Consider the following 21,435-nt stretch of genomic DNA (forward strand, 5'->3'; position numbering starts at 1 on the left):
TGTTTTTGAAAGAGAGAAATCTTATTTCAGTTCTTTCCATGCTTATCAAACTGTAGGTCTGTGACAAATAAATATATAATTGATTATTTAGAATTAATCAAATAAAAAAGATCGGCAAACTCGAGACTTGATCTTTGCTCAAGTAGCAAGGCTTTTGCACTGGGATGCTAGATACAGAAATACAATATACTCAGTACATTTATATTTAATATATTTATATACAATACTCAGAGGAACAGAAAAGTACCTTGTAAATTATTATAATCTGTAAAGATGTGTACATGCTAGTATAGGTAGCCTTTATGCTACCTCATTGTACAGCTTCTCACAGTATGTAGACATGAATGCATTAAGTAGCAAGATGATCATGTAGTGACAGGATCTATGTTCCATAGAAGTAAAAAGCAAAAATCCATAGATTTCAATGGAACCAGATGCAGATTTGGAGGCAGAAGATAAAAGGTGTAGAGAATGATCATTAAAACCTGGGAAAAGTCATGTAAAAGTTTGAGATATGTGCATGTCTGTATTTGGCAAGTGAGGCAGCAGTTAAGTTATCAAAAAGTGAGAAAGCCAATTAAGGAAAAAGAAACCATGTTTCTTGAAAAAGCTGCCTTACACCTCTTTTATTAAGAACCAAAGTAGTGCTGCCTCCTTATACATGCATACATTCTCTTTTCAGTTCTAGAGAAAAGCCGTTTGTATGATGGGATGTTTCACTGAGGAGCAGTCAGGGTTGAGAATCAGAGCACCCCATACCTGCAGAGACCTATGGCTGAGATGCTGAACTGTGGGAGGCAGAATATTGAGATGCAATAGTTCTCCCTACCTATAAATCATTTATAGCCCAGAGAAGCAGAGAAGTCGTTTCAGTAATTTCAGCAGGTTTTAAAGGAGGTCACCTTTTGTAACTCAGCCCTATTTACTCCAAATATAATTTAATTCAGGTCAAGGAGCTGGGTAATACTATTACTAGTGATTTGCCATATCACTCTCTTGATGTCTGTGCTACTATTGCTTCAGCCAGGAGGATCAATAACACACACAGAGAATGAAAATTTCTCTAAATCCTACATTTATCTTCTTTTTCATCTGAATACTCATCACCGATGTTATCTGAAAAATTACCTGCATCCTGACATGGCTTTCTTTTTCTTTTTGTATTCAGAAAGCAGCTAAATCTACAGCAGTTTTACTAGCACACTTCTATGGCCTCCAGCTTCAAGGTTTGTTTATATTACACAGAATAACCACTCGGATGTTTTTCATTTTTAATGCAACTGTTTTACTACTTGTAATGAGCAACCATAGTAATTAAATTAGGATAGACGGGAAACAAATGTCTGAGTTAACCATAAAAAAGGATTATTTGCAGTAGTTAGGTGAGAGCTTATTCTTTTCTGTTTGTAAAGTTCCTCATACACTCAGACATTTTTGCAATCAATAATAAAACACTGCAGTCAGCAAACACAAAGATTGCTCTTCTCTAAGTTTGGCCCTTCTTTATTTATAATTGAAATGACATCTGCTGAAATGCATCCAGTTTGTTTGATAATGAAAAAGCTTTTAAATTAAGTTTCTTTTGCTAACACAATGGGGGGAAATTGGAAAGGAAAAAGAGGTGTAGGAAAGAGTGTATGAGTGAAGTAAAGAACAATTTGCTACCTTGCTTCAGGCTGGAATGATTGTACAAGCAGCAGCAGAAAGGCTGGCTGGGAGAAGTTGGTTTTAGGCTACACCTGTCAGTGTATAGACCAGGGGAAAGTGCTGAGAAAATTGAATTTTGGGAACAAAGACTGTCTAATGAGCATTTGTCCTCCAGAACAAGGCTTAGAAAGCCAGAGTGGGAACCTATTTTGAGTACAATGGTCTCAAGAAGAAAATGTACCAAGGATGGGTGGCAGGGCCCTTTCACACTGGGCTAATGAAGAGAATCTTAATTCTTTGCTGTGGAGGTAATATTGTTAAAGATCTTCACAGCAATTTGGAGGATACAGTTCTGTAATAAAGAATTGGAAACTTCACTGATTTACACTTAGGTATTTTTTCAAATGCAACACAAAATATGCTTGCTATTGTTGAGAACATTCATATTGCTGGGAGCCACTTGGTGGTGGTGAACTCTTCCATCTTGATTGTTTCTTAGCAAATCAACAGCCCAATAACTAATAGATGCCTTTTGCTCGGCTTAATAACTAATAGATGCCTTTTGCTAGGCTTCTCTTAGTGATGTTTTACATTCCTCTGGCACAGGCACCAAGGGCAAGGAGCACCCCTTCTGCAGCTGAGCTGATTCTGCAGCTCTCTCCTAGGCAGTGCTGCCTCCCTAAGAAACATCTATCACTACAGGGAAAGAGATGCATATTTGGAACTGTTTTCTCAAATCACTGCCCACGCGGGATCCTTTTTGATAATTAATAGTGTGAGTGATGAAAGACAATCTCTTGTTATTTAAATATCATATGGTACTGGGTAAGGTATTTATATGTCATATGGTACTGGGTAAGGTGTACTAGGCAAGGCTGGAAGACAAATCAGTGCAGTTTTCAATCTGTGCTCTCCACTGGAACTTAACTCCAACTATTCTCTACATTTAACAGCAGTGGCATTTTCTTGAGCACTGTTGCAGCTCAGACCAACCCCGCTCAGGGGATCAGCGGGTCCAACAGCCGGGGCGGGGGCGGCCCTGAGCTGCTCGCTGATTTGCTGCCGCGCCTCCCCCCGCCCCGGGGCGCTGGCCGCGGCGGAACCTGCAGGCGGCGCCTCCGCCTCAAAGTTTGCCCCCCCGGGCGGTGCCCGGCTCTGGGCGCTCCTCCTGGCGCTCCTGTTGAGCGGCGGGGTGGCGGTGATGGCGGGGTGCCACGGGGTGCGCTGAGGGACGGACGGACGGACAGACGAGAGCATCATGCGCTCCCTGAACATCACCCCGGAGCAGTTCGCGCAGCTCCTGCGGGACAACAACGTGACACGAGAGCAGTTCATCGCCCTGTACGGACTGCAGCCGCTTGTGTACGTCCCGGAGCTGCCGGGCCGCACCAAGGTGGCTTTCGTTCTCATCTGCGTGCTCATCTTCGCCCTCGCCCTTTTCGGCAACTGCCTGGTGCTCTACGTGGTGACCCGCAGCAGGGCCATGAGGACCGTCACCAACATCTTCATCTGCTCCTTGGCGCTCAGCGACCTCCTCATCGCTTTCTTCTGCGTCCCCTTCACCATGCTGCAGAACATCTCCTCCGAGTGGTTGGGCGGTGCGTGCCGGGCTGTTGCGGTGGTACCCCCGGGTTGGATGCCGCTGGGCTGAGGCGCTCCCTGGGGTGGGCAGCGATGTGCTACTCCCGAGCCCTGGGCGGTGTGTTGCTCCCGAGCCCTCAGCACGCTCGTAGTGGAGGGGGTGGGGGGAGATGCACTCTACAACTTGAGCCGCCGGTCGTTTTCGGGTGAGCGCACGCTTTGCACGCTCGGGGTTTTATCTGTCAGCGCTGACTATCTGTGGAGTTAAGCAACGGCAACGCCGCTCCCTCGGGTTGTGTTAAATGCGCTGCGCTTTCGTGCTTGTGTTCGTTAAAAGTTGCGGTGCGATTGTAAGCCCGTGCGGTGCTTGTGGAGTAGCCATGAGGTGGTGTTATTTCTTTCTTTCTTCAAAACCTGAAGTTAGAGCTCTTTAACTCTTGGCGTGGAAAAGGAGCGTCTCCTCAGAGAGCACAGACAGAACTTACCTTTGTAGTAACGTGTCGTTTCGAGGTACGGTTTTATCTCGGGAATTTTGTTATCTGGAACACAAATCTTGCATGGAGTGGATGAGGGAGCTGGGGTTGCTCAGTGTAGAGAAGAGAAGGCTCAAGGCAGACCTCAGGATCTCTTCAACTGCCTGAAAAGTGGTTGTGGTGAGCTGGGGTCTGCCTCTGCCCCCAGGTAACAGTGCACCAGGGGAGGTTCAGGTTGGGGATTAGGAAGCATTTATTCTCAGAAAGGGAGGTGATGTGCTGCTACAAAGAGGCGATGGAATCACCATCCCTGGTGTTCAAGAAACATGTAGATGTGGCACTGAGGGTCATGAGTGGTAGGCATGGTGGGGGTGGGTTAGAAGTTGGGCTGGATAATCTTAGTGGTCTTTTCCAATATTAATAATTCTGTGTTGTGTTGCCACTAGACCTGTGTGTAAGGCCTCTCTGGTACCTACCTAGCAAGCACTTTAAAATACATCCCTGGTCCAAAGAAGTAAAGTGACAAAAAGGCAGGCGTGATGTAATGTTAGTTAAAAGGCATTTATCTTCTTTTTCTTGGTTCTAAAACACAGTGTTGAATAAATAAAACAAAAGGGATGGTTTTGCAACAAGGGGCAGGTAAAGTCTTTGTACAACAGCAGATTGAAATGTTTGTGACAAAAAGGGTGTCCATAAAGAACTCCATTAATTTCAGTTCCCAAGTCTGCCTGTGCTGCTGGGAGTACTGAACTATCTTCAGAGCATTAAGATTTAATTTCGGTACATCTGATGGATGAGAATACAGGATAGGAATTGGCAGGTAAGGGGAAACTTGAAAAGCAGAGATTTTAAACATGGATACCTAGCACTATGAGAAGACTGATTTATTTATTTGTTTGGTCTCAGAATCAAGAAGCTTCTAGGAGAAGTGATAAATATGAAACTACAGGAGCAACTGATAATAAGGACAATGAGAAAAAACTGTTTTTGCAGCTGTTTTATTTTCTTATGAGTGATTTTGGGGAAGGAACCATTGTTTTTAAGATGGCACATCTTAATATTGCTACTGAGTCCCCAGATTAATATGGGTATGTAATGGAAATAATAGGAAAACTGTTAGTTATACAACTGTTCCTTCTTTTGTACTACTACTTCTCCTTGCTCAGAGAAGAATACGGCAGTAAGTTTCTGGAAACATCAAGATAACCCACCCAAAAGGGGAAGGACTGAACTGGGGTGCCTTCCTCTAAACGTTAGAGTTGTGAATCTTCTCTCCTGTAGGGGGTGATACCAATCTGTCAGCTTGAGACTGGACAGTGAAAGCTGAAAGCTTGGTGGCATGAAGCTTCCCTCTGAGGTGTAATTGCAGCAGATATGGCAAAGATGTGCTTTACCCATATTGTTCTGCATACTCGTTTCCCTTTATGTTATTGAGGATGCTTGACATAATCTAGAAGAAGTCAGTATAAAGTCACAGCATAGTTGAGATGTAGATCTTCAATGGTTCAGTATTTGAATATTTTAAAGTATACTGTTTTACGGGTTTCACTCTACTTTTGTCTACTCTCTGATGTCTTAGATCTTCTTTGCTACAAGTGGATTCACAGTTCCCATTGACTTTGATGTCAGCATCAATTGTCCTGTTAGGATAATTGGATTTAACTAACGTCATGATGCTGGGGCATAGTAAGTAACATAATAGATGGATGTTTGTCTTAACTGTGAATGGAAGGGAAGGAAAGGAAACAAATGAAATGTAAAATGGTGGTACCCCAGGGGCATCTGATTCCTGAGGCTCACACTGTAAAACACAAAAGGCGATTACATTTATATATTATCAGAGGCTGCTGGACTGGGAGGACTTTTCCTTGCTAGTTTTATGGGTTCTGTTTTCCTTTTGCCTTCCCTTTTCTACCCTGAGGAAGTTTAATCTCATCCATCTTAATGCAACCCGTCTGTTCTGGGTAGTTTAAGCTCACAACTATTGAGAAAAAGGTGACTTGACTATGTAGTATATTTCTGCTGGGAAAGGTACTTTATCCTGACGCTCTTGATACTAGAAATATCATTGAGTTTCTGGACATTTAATCTCTTCCCTTCTTGATCTATCTGCATTTGAATCACTAAAATGACCACCTAGGTAATGTGTACTGACATACAAGTATGTTTTGTACTGACCTTTGTGTTGGAATTATTTCCACTTTTGTATGTATGTGTTTATCTTCTTTCCCCACTCAAAAATCAAGAGGAAGAGGTGAGGGCAGAATTGCAGTCACTCTAGGCTGTAGATACAGAAGTAAAAATATAATAACAGCCATGGTTTTAATGTAGCCGTTAAAGTTTTTGCCATCCAGTGTTATCTCTGTAAGGGGATGCTATCAGGAAAGAATCATTCCTGTTTTATTCCCGCTGAAGTGAAGGGTTAAGGACTTCCACTGAAAAAGCCTCCAGGTGTGTGCAGTTTAAAGTAGGACCTCAAGGAAAACGTTCGTAATTGACAGTGTGAAATAATTCAAATTGTGAATGGCAGAGTTGCTCCTTTGTAATAGATAGCGTTTGTCTAAACTCTTTAGAAACTGACATATATTCCTCTTGTGCTTATCAGAATTTCATTCCATTGTGACAGATCTGAAAGGCACTAGCATGACTTCTTCTGCAGTACATTCTTCAACAATTTCTAACTTCACCTACAATTCATCAATTGAAGTCTCAAGAAACTGAATGTGTCGTGCTTTGCCTGATTATTATGTAGTTATAAAACATATGCAGCAACTGGGAGAAGCACCATCTTGACCAAAAATGGGTGAATCTGTCTCACTTTTGATTCTCAGATCTGTTAAGAACTTATTCAACTGCATGAGACTGTGAAAGTAACAGTGTATTATTCCATTTCTTGTTTATACTTTGTGACTGAAAAGGCTGTAACTTCAAGAAGGCTCTTAAACAGAAATTCTGCAATCTCTCAGTAATGTAAAAGAAAATTAAAATTGCAGCTTTGGGGTAAGTGATCACCGATAGTACATTTAGTTGTAAAAAGGGGATGAAACTGGAACTTGACTAAAAGATGAATTGCTGCATACAGCAAAGAGTGTTTTTGGCACAGAGTGGAACAGAGATTGGAACAGTTGAGGGTTTGCTTTCTTCTGTCTCTGAGAGACAGCAGTGGGTCTTGTGGTCACACTGATGGCAGCACTGTGAGAGGTAAATCTGTGCTTTTATCTGCCAGCCAAATTTTACAAGAGTTGCTTTATTTTCTGAAAACGAGCAGTTAGCTGTGTAACAGCAGCATCTTTGCTGAACTGTCTGGGGAAACTGGAGAACTATTTGTTTCATTTTGTGCAGTAGAGTACCCTTAGTGAAAGACAAGGGCAAAAAGATAAGATTACTGTAGACCTAGTACTGTGCTTCATCTTGGGGATTTTATATCTTATTGTAGTATATGCAGAATGCATAGGAATGCATCTTACAACTGTATTTTTCCCCATCATCTAGGGAGTACTGGGTCACTTGAAGCACTACTGAATGCACAGTAGCATTTGGGATGGCTGTGCTCAGTTGCATCCAAGCTGCTGGCCGCATGTGGTCCAGCACAGCTTTCAGTGCAGTAGTGCCCTGCCCCATACCATCAATGGTGGTGGCTCTGCCCCACCATGAGGCCTGGCCCAGCCCCTCAGCACCAAACACCATCTGGGCTGAATCCAGGGCACAGTTAATTGCTAACTCAAGCTGTGGCAAATAGGTTTATGGAATTTGTTACACTGGCTGAACATAGTCCTGTGAACAGCAAAACAAATGCAACCATGCCTCCTGTTTTGATAACGGAATCTGAAAGTAAGTTTCAGCATTACAAAAGAACTGCTCGTTTGCTTTTTTTCTCTCCTACTTATAGGCTACTCCATTTTCAGTTGACACTAATACATTCCGTGAGATTTTTCAAATGGAATGTATAAAGTTGCAATCCAAAATTTGGTTATATCTCATCAGCAGTCTTTTAGAAGCCCTGTCTTACCAGACAGAAATATCACTCAGTACATAGTCATACCTTATTCATTTCACCACCTTTTGTGGCAGTATGACTATTTGTGAACAATAGTTTTCAAGGATGAAGCACAGGAATAGTAAAATTTCAGCAGAAATCTCTACTGAACACCTTGAGGACTAATTGAGGATTGCAGCCACTGCACTTGAACCAGCCTTATACATTTGTTTCAGAAAAGCAAGGTCACGTATCTTGCTAGTTTTATGTTGCACCCTTTTTTATTAAAAAATAAATAAATAAAAAACTAGTTTTTGTTACTTGTGTACATTAATGAAGCAATATATTTTTATGAGGGGTGTTCTGAAAATAATGCCTCCTACTTTATTGTGTTAGCCTATGATATCAGAGGTGGATGTTGGAGATGCGGCAGTAGAGATTAAACCTTCCCACCCTTATGTCCTTAAATTTTGTTTTCATACAACAGATGGCAGCAGAGAGGCAGTCTGACAGAATGGCATCTGACAGGGAAGTGCATGTGGAGCAAAAGCGTAGAATTCCTTCATGTGGAAACAGTGGCACCCACTGACATTCATAGATGCTTGCTGAACGTTTATGAAAACCAAACAGTAAATGTGAGCACAGTGAGGCAGCGGGTGGCGCTCTTCAGCTGTGGCAACAGCGGGTCACCTGTGCTGCAACAGATTGTTACACATATGGCACGTAGACTCTTGTTCATTGCTGGTGAAAATACATAGCAAATGCTGGTGAGTGTTGAAAAATAGTGTTCTGTAGCTGAGAATTTACTCTATCAATAGTGTTATCGTACTCTTTTATCTGTTGTTTTTTTCCATGGAAGTAATTAGGAGTCAGTACTTCAGGAGTGACCTCTGTGGATGCAGCCCTGGACAATTCATCTTTACTCTGTGTGGCCCAGGCAAGCTAATAGATTGGGCAACTGTGCCTTTAGTTATCTTGTCTGTACTACTGCTACCATTTCAGGAAGGTGTGGGTCTTCTCTACATAGCTGTCTTTGCTAGATATAGCTTCCCATGCTAACTGAAGGTATCAAGACGTGCCAAAGAGGTCTTTTTAGAGACTTCATTTTTTCCCTTGGCGCAGCAGTTTGCTCATCCCTAAAAGCTTCCTTGAAATCCAAGTAGCGTGTTGTAACTAGTTTTGCATTTAGGATCTTTTCTGTTTTTCACCAGACGTACTGTATCAAGCAGTATTAATACTTTTTTTTTTTTTTTTTGGTATGGTATGAATAAATATTCTTTTCTGACAAAATCTTAGTGAATAAAATCAGCGGGTCTCTTGTGTCTAATACTTGGAGATATCTCTGTAAGCTCTCATTTCTATTCTACAGTGTAACTTAAGAAATTTCTTTGTTCTGTTTCACTTTAATAATGTTCTCATACTCTGCTCACTGGGATAATATTCGACAGTGAAACCAGGTAGATACCAGAGACTCCTTTCTTTTTTTTTCTTTTTTTATTTTTTTAAGCTTTTTGTTTAAGTTTCCAATTTAAGTTTTATCTAGGCTTACTGTAAAGATGGTTTCAGAAAGGGTTATCCAGTGCCTCAGTTAAAGGAAAAATGGGCTTGTGTTTTTTTTATTATGTAATATATTGCCAGGATGACATTTGATGAGAGCAGTAAAAGAGTGCTGATACAAGGAGGCTTATAATTACATTTCCAGGGAATTTCTGCAAGCTGTGCATTGCATTAATTTGTATGAACATTCAACAGAATGATTGATGTAAAATGTTTGTTGCATTGATTAAGCATAGTAAGCAAGTTGAAGGATGTGGATGGATTGGCTAGGGCAATTTTATGTTATTTATTATTATGATTATTTGTGAGGTCGTTATTGTATTCTTCGTAGAAGCACTCAGCAATTTCTGTCTTATATTGTGTGAACTGAGACTCTTTATCATGCCTCACTTTTTTCCTTGAGAGCAAGTCCCATTTGTCTCTTCAGTAAAGATCTGTATCCTTGACCTCTATCCCTGCCTGAACACCCCAATCTGAATTACTTTCTACCACAATTGCAATTGATAATGGTATCCTGTGGTGGTTTGGTGTTCTTACAGCAATGTTTTGCTGTACAGCTTTAATGCATCCTTGCATGTTAGTATTTGTTTTTATTCACTGATTGCTGTCTTTTGAAATAGACTGCTGTTTGGAAATTGCCTGAAGATTGTGATGCCTGATTTGGAGGCTTAGCTGAACTGTGGGAAGGTGAATATGAGCCTTGGTAGGAAGGAGAGCAGACAGTGTGAAGAAAGAATTATTTCGTCAGCCATCGTAGTTTGTGTTCACACTTTTAAATCATAGCACAGATTTATTTCTGTGAACTCTGGTATTCATTGGTAAACCATCTATGGCTATTCAAAGCTTATGGTCTAAACGAGTGAGTTCCCACCATACAGTTTCCTCAGTGCCTGTAATTGACCATAAATAGTCAGATTTACTGCAGACCTACTATCATATGATAGACTTGTACCTTTTTTAGGTTGGAGCAATGTAGATGTTCATTGTCTTCTCTAGGTAACAGGTGAACGACAAATCACCTTTCTCTTAGTAGTTTAACTAGTAAGGATACAAAATGCCTGTATGTCAAAGAATTGATTTAAAATGTACCTTGTTCAGTCTAGGCTGAAGTACTTTTAAGGATATCATCTGTATAATTGCAGCAGACTTGTTCTCTGCTGTGAATTTACAAAATACAAGGAAACAGAGCTTGCTTGCATCAGGCAAGCTGGAGAGAACTATTTTACAAGCTGTGATAAAGACTTCCAGTGCAAAGGCTTAGTGAATAACACTTCAACAGAGGAAGGAACAATTTAACTTTTATTGGAGAATAGTTTTAGAATTTTGCCTTTCTTTTATTAAAAAAAAATATTGATGTTTGAAACAGGGCGAAACAGTAAACTCATCGATACAGGAACAATGATGGTGATAAAGAAGGTATGAAGAATTGTTTAAGGACATATAGTTCGCATTTACAGGCTTCTGAATACACTGTTGTTGGGGAGCATTCATAATGGATTGAATAAACCATGCAGTTTTCATCAGTGCATAAGGGATACTTTGGGAGGCCTCTTAATGTCTTAAAAAGAAGAAGAAGCAATTAGTTATTTTCATTCCCAGTAATCCTCTGGAAATTGTATTCTTTCTCCATTGGAAATAATTGGTATTTAAATGCTTCAGTGCTGTCTTCAGTATCAAGGTATTGGAAAGACTGCTGAAAGATTTAGCTTGTAGAAAGTTATGCATTTTGATAATTTAAAGATATCGTTAATATCCTAAATATGCATGTTATAAAGTACTCCAAAAAAGTCACATCTTTGTATATTGCAGGTGAATTAGCGGCTTTCTCTTTAAAAATAAGTGATTCAAAGGCCCTTAAAAAATCCTTGAAAAATATTTGTCAGATTATTTCTGCTGTGTATCAGATTACTAAGGCCTCTTGATGGTTTGCAAAATACCTAAAAGAAAACTGTTCTGAAAGATTTAGTATAGGCACAGCTGAAACAAAACCAAAACAAATCCCTGAGAATCTAATAAATAGAGATAAGATTTTTGTGCTTCTCAGTTATAGCAGACTACTTCAGTGCACAGAATCATAAAAACTTTTAATGTATAGGAGCAGTTATCCTGTTATCCAGTATAATTTACGAATGTTCCAGGTGCTTTTAAGACCTGAAATAGGTCAGGCTGTGTGCATGAAATAGACAATGCCAATCTTTTTACTGAGTTCTGACTTCATAGATTCTGAGCCTGGCTTATTTTGTGTTAATAGCCTCAGGTAGCTGGTGTTTGCACAGGTTTTGGAGTCAGGCTTCAATGTTTCCAGTTCAAGAAGATTCAGTCTAGCCAGGCTTCTAATATGGATCAGAGGAAGAAGTGGAAAATGCATTCCTTATCCTGAAAATAGCTAGAAAACTCCTTAACTGAAAGATGACAAGCAAAGAGACAGAAAATAGCTGATTTTATCTTTTCAGGTTTTCCCTTTTTTGCTCTCTTTTCCTGTGTTTACCAGATGACTATCAGTGTAAGCCCTGATAGAAGACAGCCAATTTTGGTCAATTAACAGAATAAATACACAGGGAAGCAGAGCAGTTTGTGTAGATGGGCGAGGATGTGAGGCTGCTATGTTAAATAGGTCTTTATTTCTAGAATTCTGATGGAACAATATATTCTGACTGCACTGTCTACTTTCTTTTTGCACTTCATGTATTTGAAAGGCAAATAATGACTTCTTGGTGTGTTTTGTTTTCAGTGATTTAAAGGCTACAGATAAATGTTTAGTAAAATAGTGATGCTTAGCTTGGTAATAAGGTGGATATTCAAAGGAAGGCAACAAAGCTGGTGGTGGGTTTGGAGCACAGGCCATGTGAGGAGAAGCGAAGGAGCTGGGAATGTTCAGCCTGGAGAAGAGGAGGCTCAGGGGAGACCTTATTGCTCTCTATAACTTCCTGAAGGGAGGTTGTAGTGAGCTGGGGGTTGGCCTCTTCTCTCGTGTCATTAGTGATAGGACTAGAGGGAATGGTTTCAAGCTGCGGCAGGGGAGATTCAGGCTGGACATTAGGAAGTATTACTTCTCAGAAAGGGTGGTCAGGCACTGGAATGGACTGCCCAGGGAGGTGGTGGAGTCCCTGACCATGGGGGTGTTCAAGGAACAATTTGATGTTGTGTTGAGGGACATGGTTTAGTGGGAGCTATTGGTAATAGGTGAATGGTTGGACTGGATGATCTTTTAGGTCTTTTCCAATCTTGGTGATTCTATGATTCCCCCTCCCATTAAATCACACTTGGACTTCCATAGCTGTGCAAAGTCCTTTCAGTAAATCTACTTAAACTCAACAGCAGGAAGATCTCTAAGAGAAAAATTGATTTAGGGTTTATGGATTTGGAAACAGTATTTTAGAAAGATCTACTGAAGAGTTTGTCTCCATGTCGATATTCTATTTCAGAATATTCCTGGAGCAACTGGTGTTGCACAGACATATCTAATGTATTGAAATAATGACTCCAGATCGTCTTTCTCCTTTTTCTCTACTCCCACCCATCACAACCCAACTGCCACTGTTCTGAAATAATCACCTCATTTAAAAATGAGTAATTGTCATTTTTCTTGCATATGAAAGCTGTTAGTGTCTGTAGCATGAAAACATAAGCTATGTAATTTGATGTATTAAAAGACTTGCAGAAAATCTTCATCTATCATCAAGCAATTTGGAATGTCTGCTATCTATTTGTAAATAATATAATGAAGGTTTAGGAAAAAATAAGAACAGGCTTTATGTGGAAGCATTTTGGGGACATTAAATTTGACAGAAATAGGTTATTACAAAAAAATGAATCCAAATGTAATTAAGTACTCTGGAGCTGGATCTCAGTTCTGACATCAGATTTCCATTGAAGTGGATGACCCTAATGCTGGTTGTGACATTGAGTGCTTTTTTATCCCTTTTTTTTTTTTTTTTTTTTGTGTGTGTGTTAAACAATTTTGAAAACTCTTACAAACTAGAGGGGATTTTCTTCTTACTGTTACTTAAATCTGGTGAAGCTTTACATGTGAAACACCGGAGTATCTAATAGCTTCTGGAGGTGGGAAGCTTTTGTATAGCAAATGACAGTTCAAGGCATGCAGAAAAGCCTTAAAATGATGTGGTAGTGTTAGTGCAAGTTGGTGTTCAGAGACTCTTGTCTTAATGGTATGAGAAGCCTTGGTGTTGGAACACTGTTCAATTTATACTATTGATATGTAGAGGCTTTTTTAGTAGCCTTTAACTACTGTGCACTAGAAATGTTTTGGAGGGGTACAGAGATGCACGTGGCTGTTATTCTGCTTTGGCTGCAAAGATTCAGTCCATTCAGGAATTGAAATGTGTGCCATGAGGCTGAGCAAGTGTTTCTATTTCAGCTGTTTATCTGCCATGAGAAGTATCTTTTTACTACTCTTTTAAGAACTAGTTACTTTAGTTCAGTTCATCTGTTCCTGTGAATTTGTCCTCAGAGGCAAGAAATCAGAATCATAGAATCACAAGGTTAGAAGGGACCTACAAGATCATATAGTCTAACTGTCTACCCATTACCATTGCTACCACAAGCCACTAAACCATATCTTGTAGCTCCTCATCCAGGTGCCTCTTGAACACTGCCAGGGATGGCGACTCCACTACCTCCCTGGGCAGCCATTACAGTGCTTGACTGCTCTCTAAGAGAAAAAGTTTTTCCTTATGTCTAATCTAAACCTCCTCTGGTACAACTTGTGGCCATTTCATTGGGTCCTGTTTGTTGCCTGGGAGAAGAAGAGGTCAAACCCCTCCTCATCACAACCTCTCTTCAGGAAGTTCTAGAGTGTAAAGAGGTCTCGCTTGGTTGCCAGCTGAATTCTGTTAACTATTACCTGTTGGACACAGCCCTCTAGCCAGTTCCTTATTTGGGTAACCAAATAAGGATATACCTGTCCAGGCCACTGGCAGCCAGTTTCCCCAGGAGGATACTGTGAGAGACCATGTCAGATGCTTTGCTGAAGTCTAGGTAGACTACATTAACAGCCTTTCCCTCATCTACCAGTCTGGTCACTCAGTTGTAGGAGATGAGGTTGGTAAAGCATGACCTGCCCTTCATGAACCCGTAAAAGAATTTATATTTATTTTTATTTTTATTTTTTATTTTTTTGACTTTCAGCTGAAGGCACAATGTTATCCTGTGTTCTTTCCCAGTTATTTACTGGGGGGAAAATGAGAATATATCAGTAAAGGTAAGAAAAATCTTCTTAGAAGTCTTCAGTGAATTTCTTTTTCTACTCCCAATGTGGAAGTTACCACTCATTGAAGTGGGGCATTCTGTTTCCTCTTTGAATACTTAGACACAAGCTGAAAATTCTATGGTGTCTTACAACTTTGGTGAATGTCACTACCTTTCCTTGTTACCATAAGGTAATACACTGATGCCTCCTTGCTTCCTAAGAATATTTTGGTGTTCTGTGATTTTGGTGAAAGAGAGGTATATAAAAAAAACCATTACAGTAGAGTATGGTTCAAGTAGGCTTCACTATTTGAATTCTCTCAGATCATGAGAAAAAGCATATAAATTTTGTTTGTTCTTTTGCCCACAGTTCTAACACTCAAACTTGGGCTTATCTTTTGAAAGAGGAGCTTAGACGTTTTTCTTTCCTGTCAAAATTTTGCTTTTCTGCAAAAGAAAGGACCTACTCCTTTTCTGCAAAAGGAGTCTCTTTTACCTTAACTTTGTTAGTGAGGAGAAAAAGAACAGCAAAAGCTGTTGAAATCAGAAGTGACAAACTTCAAGGGATTTGGATCTGACTGAAGGTCCCTTTAGCTCTATTCTACTCATGACGGTTGGCTGAGTTTTAGAAGAAGTCAGGGGCTGTGAACTATAACTTCTTATTTGGTTATATTTAGCATTCGACATGTGCGAGCATGTGACTGGAGCTTTCTTTTCATCATCTCAGTATGGAAGTTTCAATGCACTCTGGTTAAAGGGCTCTGAATTTTACTGACTAGGTCTGGTGATTGTGCGTGTAGTGCATCCTGTATTGTTCTGGGTCTAGTAGGAAAACGATGTCTTGTAGAATAATTACATTTATACATGTGGGGCTTACTTTGTGCTTATTTTGCTCTTGCCAGCACCTTAACAAAATACTTAAATTAGAAACTATTATGAGAAGCAAGCAGGCAGCCTAGGGCATAGTGCATTCCTTGCTGACCATGCTAAGATTTCCTCCAAGTAACTTGAAACTGGTCTTAAAACATATAATTATTTTTTTTAAATTTATTTAGGACAAATGTATAGGACATATTGTATATATGTGTGTGTGTTTAATTTCATTTTAAGCCATTTTAATAATTAAATAAATGTATTTAATTTCATTTTAAGCCAGGTCTTTAAGCACATCTCACTGACTGTGGTGCTCACAGAGAATGTGTTCTTGAAAGATAATAGACTTGCTTCCTTTTCCTTTTTGCCATCCCCTTCACTTTTTTTAAAGTTCAAAGTGATTTTGGTTAAATTTCTTCACTTTTGACCAGTTATAATCGATCAAAAACCAAACAAACAAGCAGAAAAACAACCAGTAACAAGCTAGTTTCTTCTTGTAAGCTACAATGGCTTTTAGCCTGGCCTGCTGGATAGGAGTGTACCTGTACCTTGTTCCCTTCATGGAGGGCAGGTTTGTGTTTTTATAGTTGCCAGTTTGTGTTCTTCCTGATTTTGTATTTTCTTGCATAAGGCGTTTGCAACATTTTAATTTTAGAACTGAATCAGATAATCATTTGGCTATTTTGAGTTTATCGGTTATATACGAATAAGGTGTAATTAATGATCAAGTAAAGGAAATCACTGCAGCTGTTCCTGAAGTGAATAGCTGACACTAAATCATAAGGATGTAAAGGAACTTTGGGAATGCAGAAATAGAAAATGATCTTGAGAAAAACAAACAGAGAATATGTAAATAGGAAGCAGATTGGGAAAGACATTAAGACAACATTTTTGACGAAGATTAAATTTTGGGAAGGCTGGGACTTGAGAATGAGTAATGGAGAATGACTAATGACATATTAAGAAGTAAATATGTATTTTTTGGAAGCTGTAGCAGCAATGAAATCTGAGGGTATGTGCTTAGCTCTACATAAATAGAGCATCTCACTGTGGGAACATATGCAATTGTCAAAATACAGCATTTAATTTGGACAGTGCCATTAACATTATGTTTTAATCAGGAAAAAAGGATGATTTGAAGAATGGAAAAGGTTATATTTTTTCACGTGTTTTGCTTAGACAGAGGACTTATAATGTATTGCTTGTCAAAATGATGCTTTAGGTGCTGCAGTACTTAGTTGAACAGAAAGAATATTTTGCAACAGAAAAGCTATGTCTAAACAAGTGACCTTCTAAAAGCTGTATGAAAGTGAAAGATAGTATTCCTAGAACATTTGAGAGTAAATGGTGAACAAAAGCAGAATAGGAGGGCTGATTTAGAGCATGCGAATGTAGAACTGTAGAATATCTGGAGTTGAAAGGGACCCACAGAGATGAGCAAGTCTAACACCCAACCTGACCCTCTCCTGTTGCAGCTCCACACCGTTCCCTTGGGTCCTGTCACTGTCACCAGAGAGCAGAGATCAGCACCTGACCCTCTGCTCCCCTTGTGAGGCACTGTAGGCCGCCATGAAGCTGCTCCTCAGTCTCATTCTCCTTATGTCTGAGCTGAACAAACCAAGGAAACTCAGCTGCCCTTCAGATGTCTTGCCCTCTGGATCTTTCCCCATCTTTGTAGCCCTTCTTTGGTTGTTCCCTAGAAGTTTTATGTCTTGTTGTTGCATTCAAAAGCACACATAGTGCTCAAGGTGAGGCTGCACCAGCACAGAGTAGAGTGGGAACAGTAGGTGTTAGTGTGTCCTTAGAATGCTTGTTTTCATAGGTGTAGTGAACAACACTGTGACTATTGAAAACTGCACTTAATGTGTTGCTTTTGCTTGACAGTACTTTAGTAACAAGACTACTGTTAACTATTATTTTACCATGATCTGCAGCAGTTGCATATTTTACCTTCTGACTGTTATAGGTGCCTTCGCTTGCAAGATGGTACCATTTGTTCAATCCACTGCCATTGTAACTGAGATTCTTACAATGACCTGCATCGCTGTGGAAAGACACCAGGGAATTGTGCATCCACTAAAAATGAAATGGCAGTACACCAATAAAAGGGCTTTCACGATGCTTGGTAAGATCTGAGGTGTCTTCAGTAACTGTGTGCATAAAGTGTAGCAGGTACAGATGGCATGATGAGCAGAATGAATTGACAAGACATGTGATTCAGAAATAAAAATAATGCTGATGTTTATAAAATAACTCAGGGAAAGTGCCTATGCAAAGAGTAACTACTTCCCAAAATCATGACAATAAATCTAGAATGTGAAGTTAAATGTTTACTTAACTGAGACTCTTAAACCTCTAGCAGCCATTTATTTATTTGATGTGAAGAGGTTCAAAATGTGTGAGCACTGCTGAAATATTGTCATAGGCATAAATAATCCTTGCATTTTAACATTAAGAAAATACAATTAATGCTGCTCCTACAAATTAATTTTCCTTTGTATGTGGATACTAATAAATGAAGGCATTTTTGGGAAAAATTGAGCTGGCAATGAAAGATCATGTTGTTACACATATGAATGTTGACTGTAATATGTCTCATATTGAAAAATGCCTTTCAATAGTCTACTTTGACTTTTAAAGATGAACCTGTAAAACTATTAATTCCAAAACTTATGCTTCTTGTTAAAAGATGTATTTGTTTACAGGCATAGTCTGGTTGCTGGCCGTTATTGTTGGGTCACCTATGTGGCATGTGCAACGGCTTGAGGTATGTTAGGTGAAACGGCAATTCATGTTTTCAATTCAGTAATTCCAGGATCTTTTTGCACATTTAACGATGAGATTGACTAAACTCCTGAGAAATTTAAGAGGGAATAACAAAAATTAGAGCTTTTGTTCTGTATGCTAGCATGAAAAAAAGGAATAATTAAGTCTCACATGTACCGCAAGAAAGACTGCGAGCAGGGACTAGTCATGTATACCCTCCCTGTTTTTATCGAAAAGTATTAATTGCCTTTGAGATTTGTCCTGTAGCTTACTTTTCTTTTTTTTTTAGGGACACAGAAGCAGCAGCTGTAGGTCTTAATTTTGTATTTCAGCATAGCCTATTTTTAGACTTTAAAGAATTGTGTCTAGTTGAAAGTGTAATTCACTGCCCATCAGAGTTTAAGATGATACTGTATTTACCTGGGGGGGGAAAAATGGCTTGTCGGAAACTGCTACTTGTGAGTCTAAATGTTTACCAGTTTATTTTGTTGTTATTTTTTAAAATGGAGTAGTAGGTGAAGTGTGTAGATACTTGTCTCTACTTGCAAAATACATAGCAAAGATTTCTTTTGAAAATCCTGATGTAAAAAAGCTTTGAGGAGGAGTGCAACTCAGAGCTTCTCCTGACCTCTTTTTGCCTACTTGGATCAAGACAACACTTGGTGTAACAAAGCACTTGGAAGAATTTTCTCACTTCAAAAATAATTCTCTGATGAATTCCGGTTTCTGTAATAAGAACAAGGAATATTTGATTGTTTTTATGTCTGGGATTATTACTGTAGTGATGCATCTCCTTTACACTTGTTACAGGTTAAATATGACTTCCTGTATGAAAAAGTGCACATCTGTTGCTTGGAAGAGTGGGCCAGTCCAACTTATCAGAAGATATATACCACTTTTATACTTGTTATACTCTTTCTTTTTCCATTGATATTGATGCTTTGCTTATACACTAAAATTGGTTATGAACTCTGGATTAAGAAACGAGTGGGAGATGCTTCAGTTCTTCAAACTATTCATGGGAGTGAAATGTCTAAAATATCAAGGTTTGTAAAATGAAATGCACTTGAAACTTTGACTTTTAGGAAACTGTTTTTTCTGTTGCATTTTGAGAACCAGTGCAAAGAAATATTTCTTACTCATGGGAAAGTCTACAGACATAGCCCAGATTTCTAATGCTGGCTAGTTATTTAAATGAGATACTGGAAAGAAGGCAATTTAAACAGAAAGTTTGCATCAAAATGCAGAATTGCCGTACTGTGAATGTCAAGTTGTCTCAATAAATCTGGTACTACACATGATGAAATCCTTGTTTGAAAGAAGTAGGCCATGAGTTGGAAAGTAACTTCTATGTATTTCCATATGGCCTGTGGAGAATTCTTTATATAATTTTTAGAATGTAAACACTGCTTTATAATCCCTTTGTGAATTAAATCGGTACTTGGGGGGGGAAAAAAACCCACACAGATTTCACTTGAAAATTACTTTAATACGATTTGTTTTATTTTAACTTTCAAAGAGTTCTGAGTGTTCTTGGACTTCTTTAAGACCATCTGGGTAGTAACTTTATCTGGAAGGTTATAAAACCCAATTGGAGAAAAAGGTATATTAGTTTACATTTATAACAACTTGATTGTTTAGTAGTGTATATGGGCTATCTGTTTATATTACTTCACATCTTTGCCCTTAATTTGGCAGATTAAGCTGGTGCATGATGTGGCACCTCCAATTGGTCTGCTCATTAAGGAGTTTAGGAAAGGAGAAGACTGGCAAGCAGCTTGGAAGTAAATGGTTCCTTAGACATTTATCTAACAAAGTACCTAAGGAAGTGAGCCATTATCAGTCAAAACTGAAAGATTGTGCAATCTGATGTGAATTATGATGTTGAGAGTTACGAGTTGAGATGAACTTTAGGGTACTCCCTATCCTAGCAGGCATTTCATATAGAGAAGATCCTATAACTGCTACCAGTCAAGTGTAAACTTTTCAGTTTAAGTAAGAGATCTGTCTTGCAATCTATAAATCTAGTTATATAAATAAAATGATTTTGAGAACAATGAGAGTTTAATGTTTATGAGGAAGTGCATTTCATGCTCTCATTCTAGCATTTCACCTACTAGTCAAGTCTGAATGTTGCATGTGTAGCTCTGCCAACTCTGTAAATTCTTCCCCCCCACCTCCCTTGTAATCAGTTGCTGCAGCCACAAAATGCTTTGCATTCCTGACAGAAATGTAAGTTGTTATTTATTTACTACATTTATATGCTGCTGCAGTTCTTGTTTCAAAGGGAATTATGTACTTCTAATAATTTTTCCAGTGTTTTATTTGCATCTGCAGTCATCAGAACATCTTGGCAAATCTAACTTAATGAGACATATATAAACTACAAATCAATTCATAGTGATTCAGTATGAAATGTCTTGATGCAATTTCAGGAAGAAGAAGCGAGCAATTGTTATGATGGTGACAGTGGTGTTTCTCTTTGCAGTCTGTTGGGCCCCTTTCCACATTATTCACATGATGATGGAATACAGTGAGTATTTGCAATGTTTCATAAAATAAAGCCTTTCTTTTTTTTTTTTTTTTTTTCTTCCATGTTAAAACTATAGATGATGAAAGGCTAGTGCTGCTCAGATATAATATACCTTCTGCTAGCAGAGGTTAATGTCATACTTCTAAATCCTGGGTCACTGTCTTGTTACAGAGTTGCATAATCAACAACAGATGGATTAGTCTGAAATTTGAATTGTAGACAGTTCTGCTGTACTCACAGAAAATTTAAATGCATAAAAATATTATCAGGTGTAGTGTTGTCTTGTATCTTAGATACCCATGTGTGTCAGCCTCATCTCATCTTTCCTACTGTATGAATTAAAAATGAAAAGTGTCTTCGTCTTGCTGTATACTCCACTGGGCTTTGTTGGAGAAAGGGTGAAAGGGAACTTGAAATCTCTGCAGCTCTTTTAGAATCTTAATGTAGGATCTTAATGTAGGATCTTAAAGAGAAGATTGCTTTTTTTTTTTTTTTTTCTCCTGAATTTGTGCAGCAGATAATCCAGATTGAAAAGGAGGTTTATGAGGTATAACAAGATTCCAGAAATAGCAGACTTTAATACTAGAGTGGTGAGCATATCACTGTGAATTATTTTCTTTTCCTGGTAAATTATTCTCATTCACCTCAAGGTAAAAGTTATTTCCAAGTAGAAAATCTCTTGAACAAGTAACTCTGAGTAAGAACTCCTACTTGCATCTGTGTAAGTTCTCATACGGCTTTGAGTGAAACCAATGTTAAATATTTATCCTTTCACTTGCCCTGGTTTTAGTGATGTAGGTAGGTATTTTGAAAGTATAAGT

General features: G+C 39.0%; 1 protein-coding gene across 5 annotated transcripts in view; it reads left to right on the forward strand.

The window, feature by feature from the left end:
• Nucleotides 1-21,435, forward strand: part of QRFPR (pyroglutamylated RFamide peptide receptor) — a 48,504-nt gene that overhangs the window by 23,779 nt on the left and 3,290 nt on the right. The window contains exons 1-5 of one of the 5 annotated variants that reach the window (XM_015861941.3): nt 2,746-3,245; nt 17,282-17,440; nt 18,021-18,082; nt 18,892-19,127; nt 20,517-20,614. In XM_015861941.3, the coding sequence (XP_015717427.2) occupies nt 2,906-3,245; nt 17,282-17,440; nt 18,021-18,082; nt 18,892-19,127; nt 20,517-20,614 (895 nt within the window). In that variant the 5' untranslated portion in view covers nt 2,746-2,905. Of the gene's footprint in view, nt 1-2,745; nt 3,246-14,381; nt 14,456-17,281; nt 17,441-18,020; nt 18,083-18,891; nt 19,128-20,516; nt 20,619-21,435 lie in introns of those variants that run through there. The other 4 variants (XM_015861942.3, XM_085546919.1, XM_085546917.1 and 1 more) reach the window with 4 other exon arrangements.

The sequence above is a fragment of the Coturnix japonica genome, chromosome 4 (genome assembly GCF_054131305.1).
Source record: "Coturnix japonica strain WE chromosome 4, WE-NBRP24, whole genome shotgun sequence".
Taxonomy (NCBI): Eukaryota; Metazoa; Chordata; class Aves; order Galliformes; family Phasianidae; genus Coturnix; species Coturnix japonica.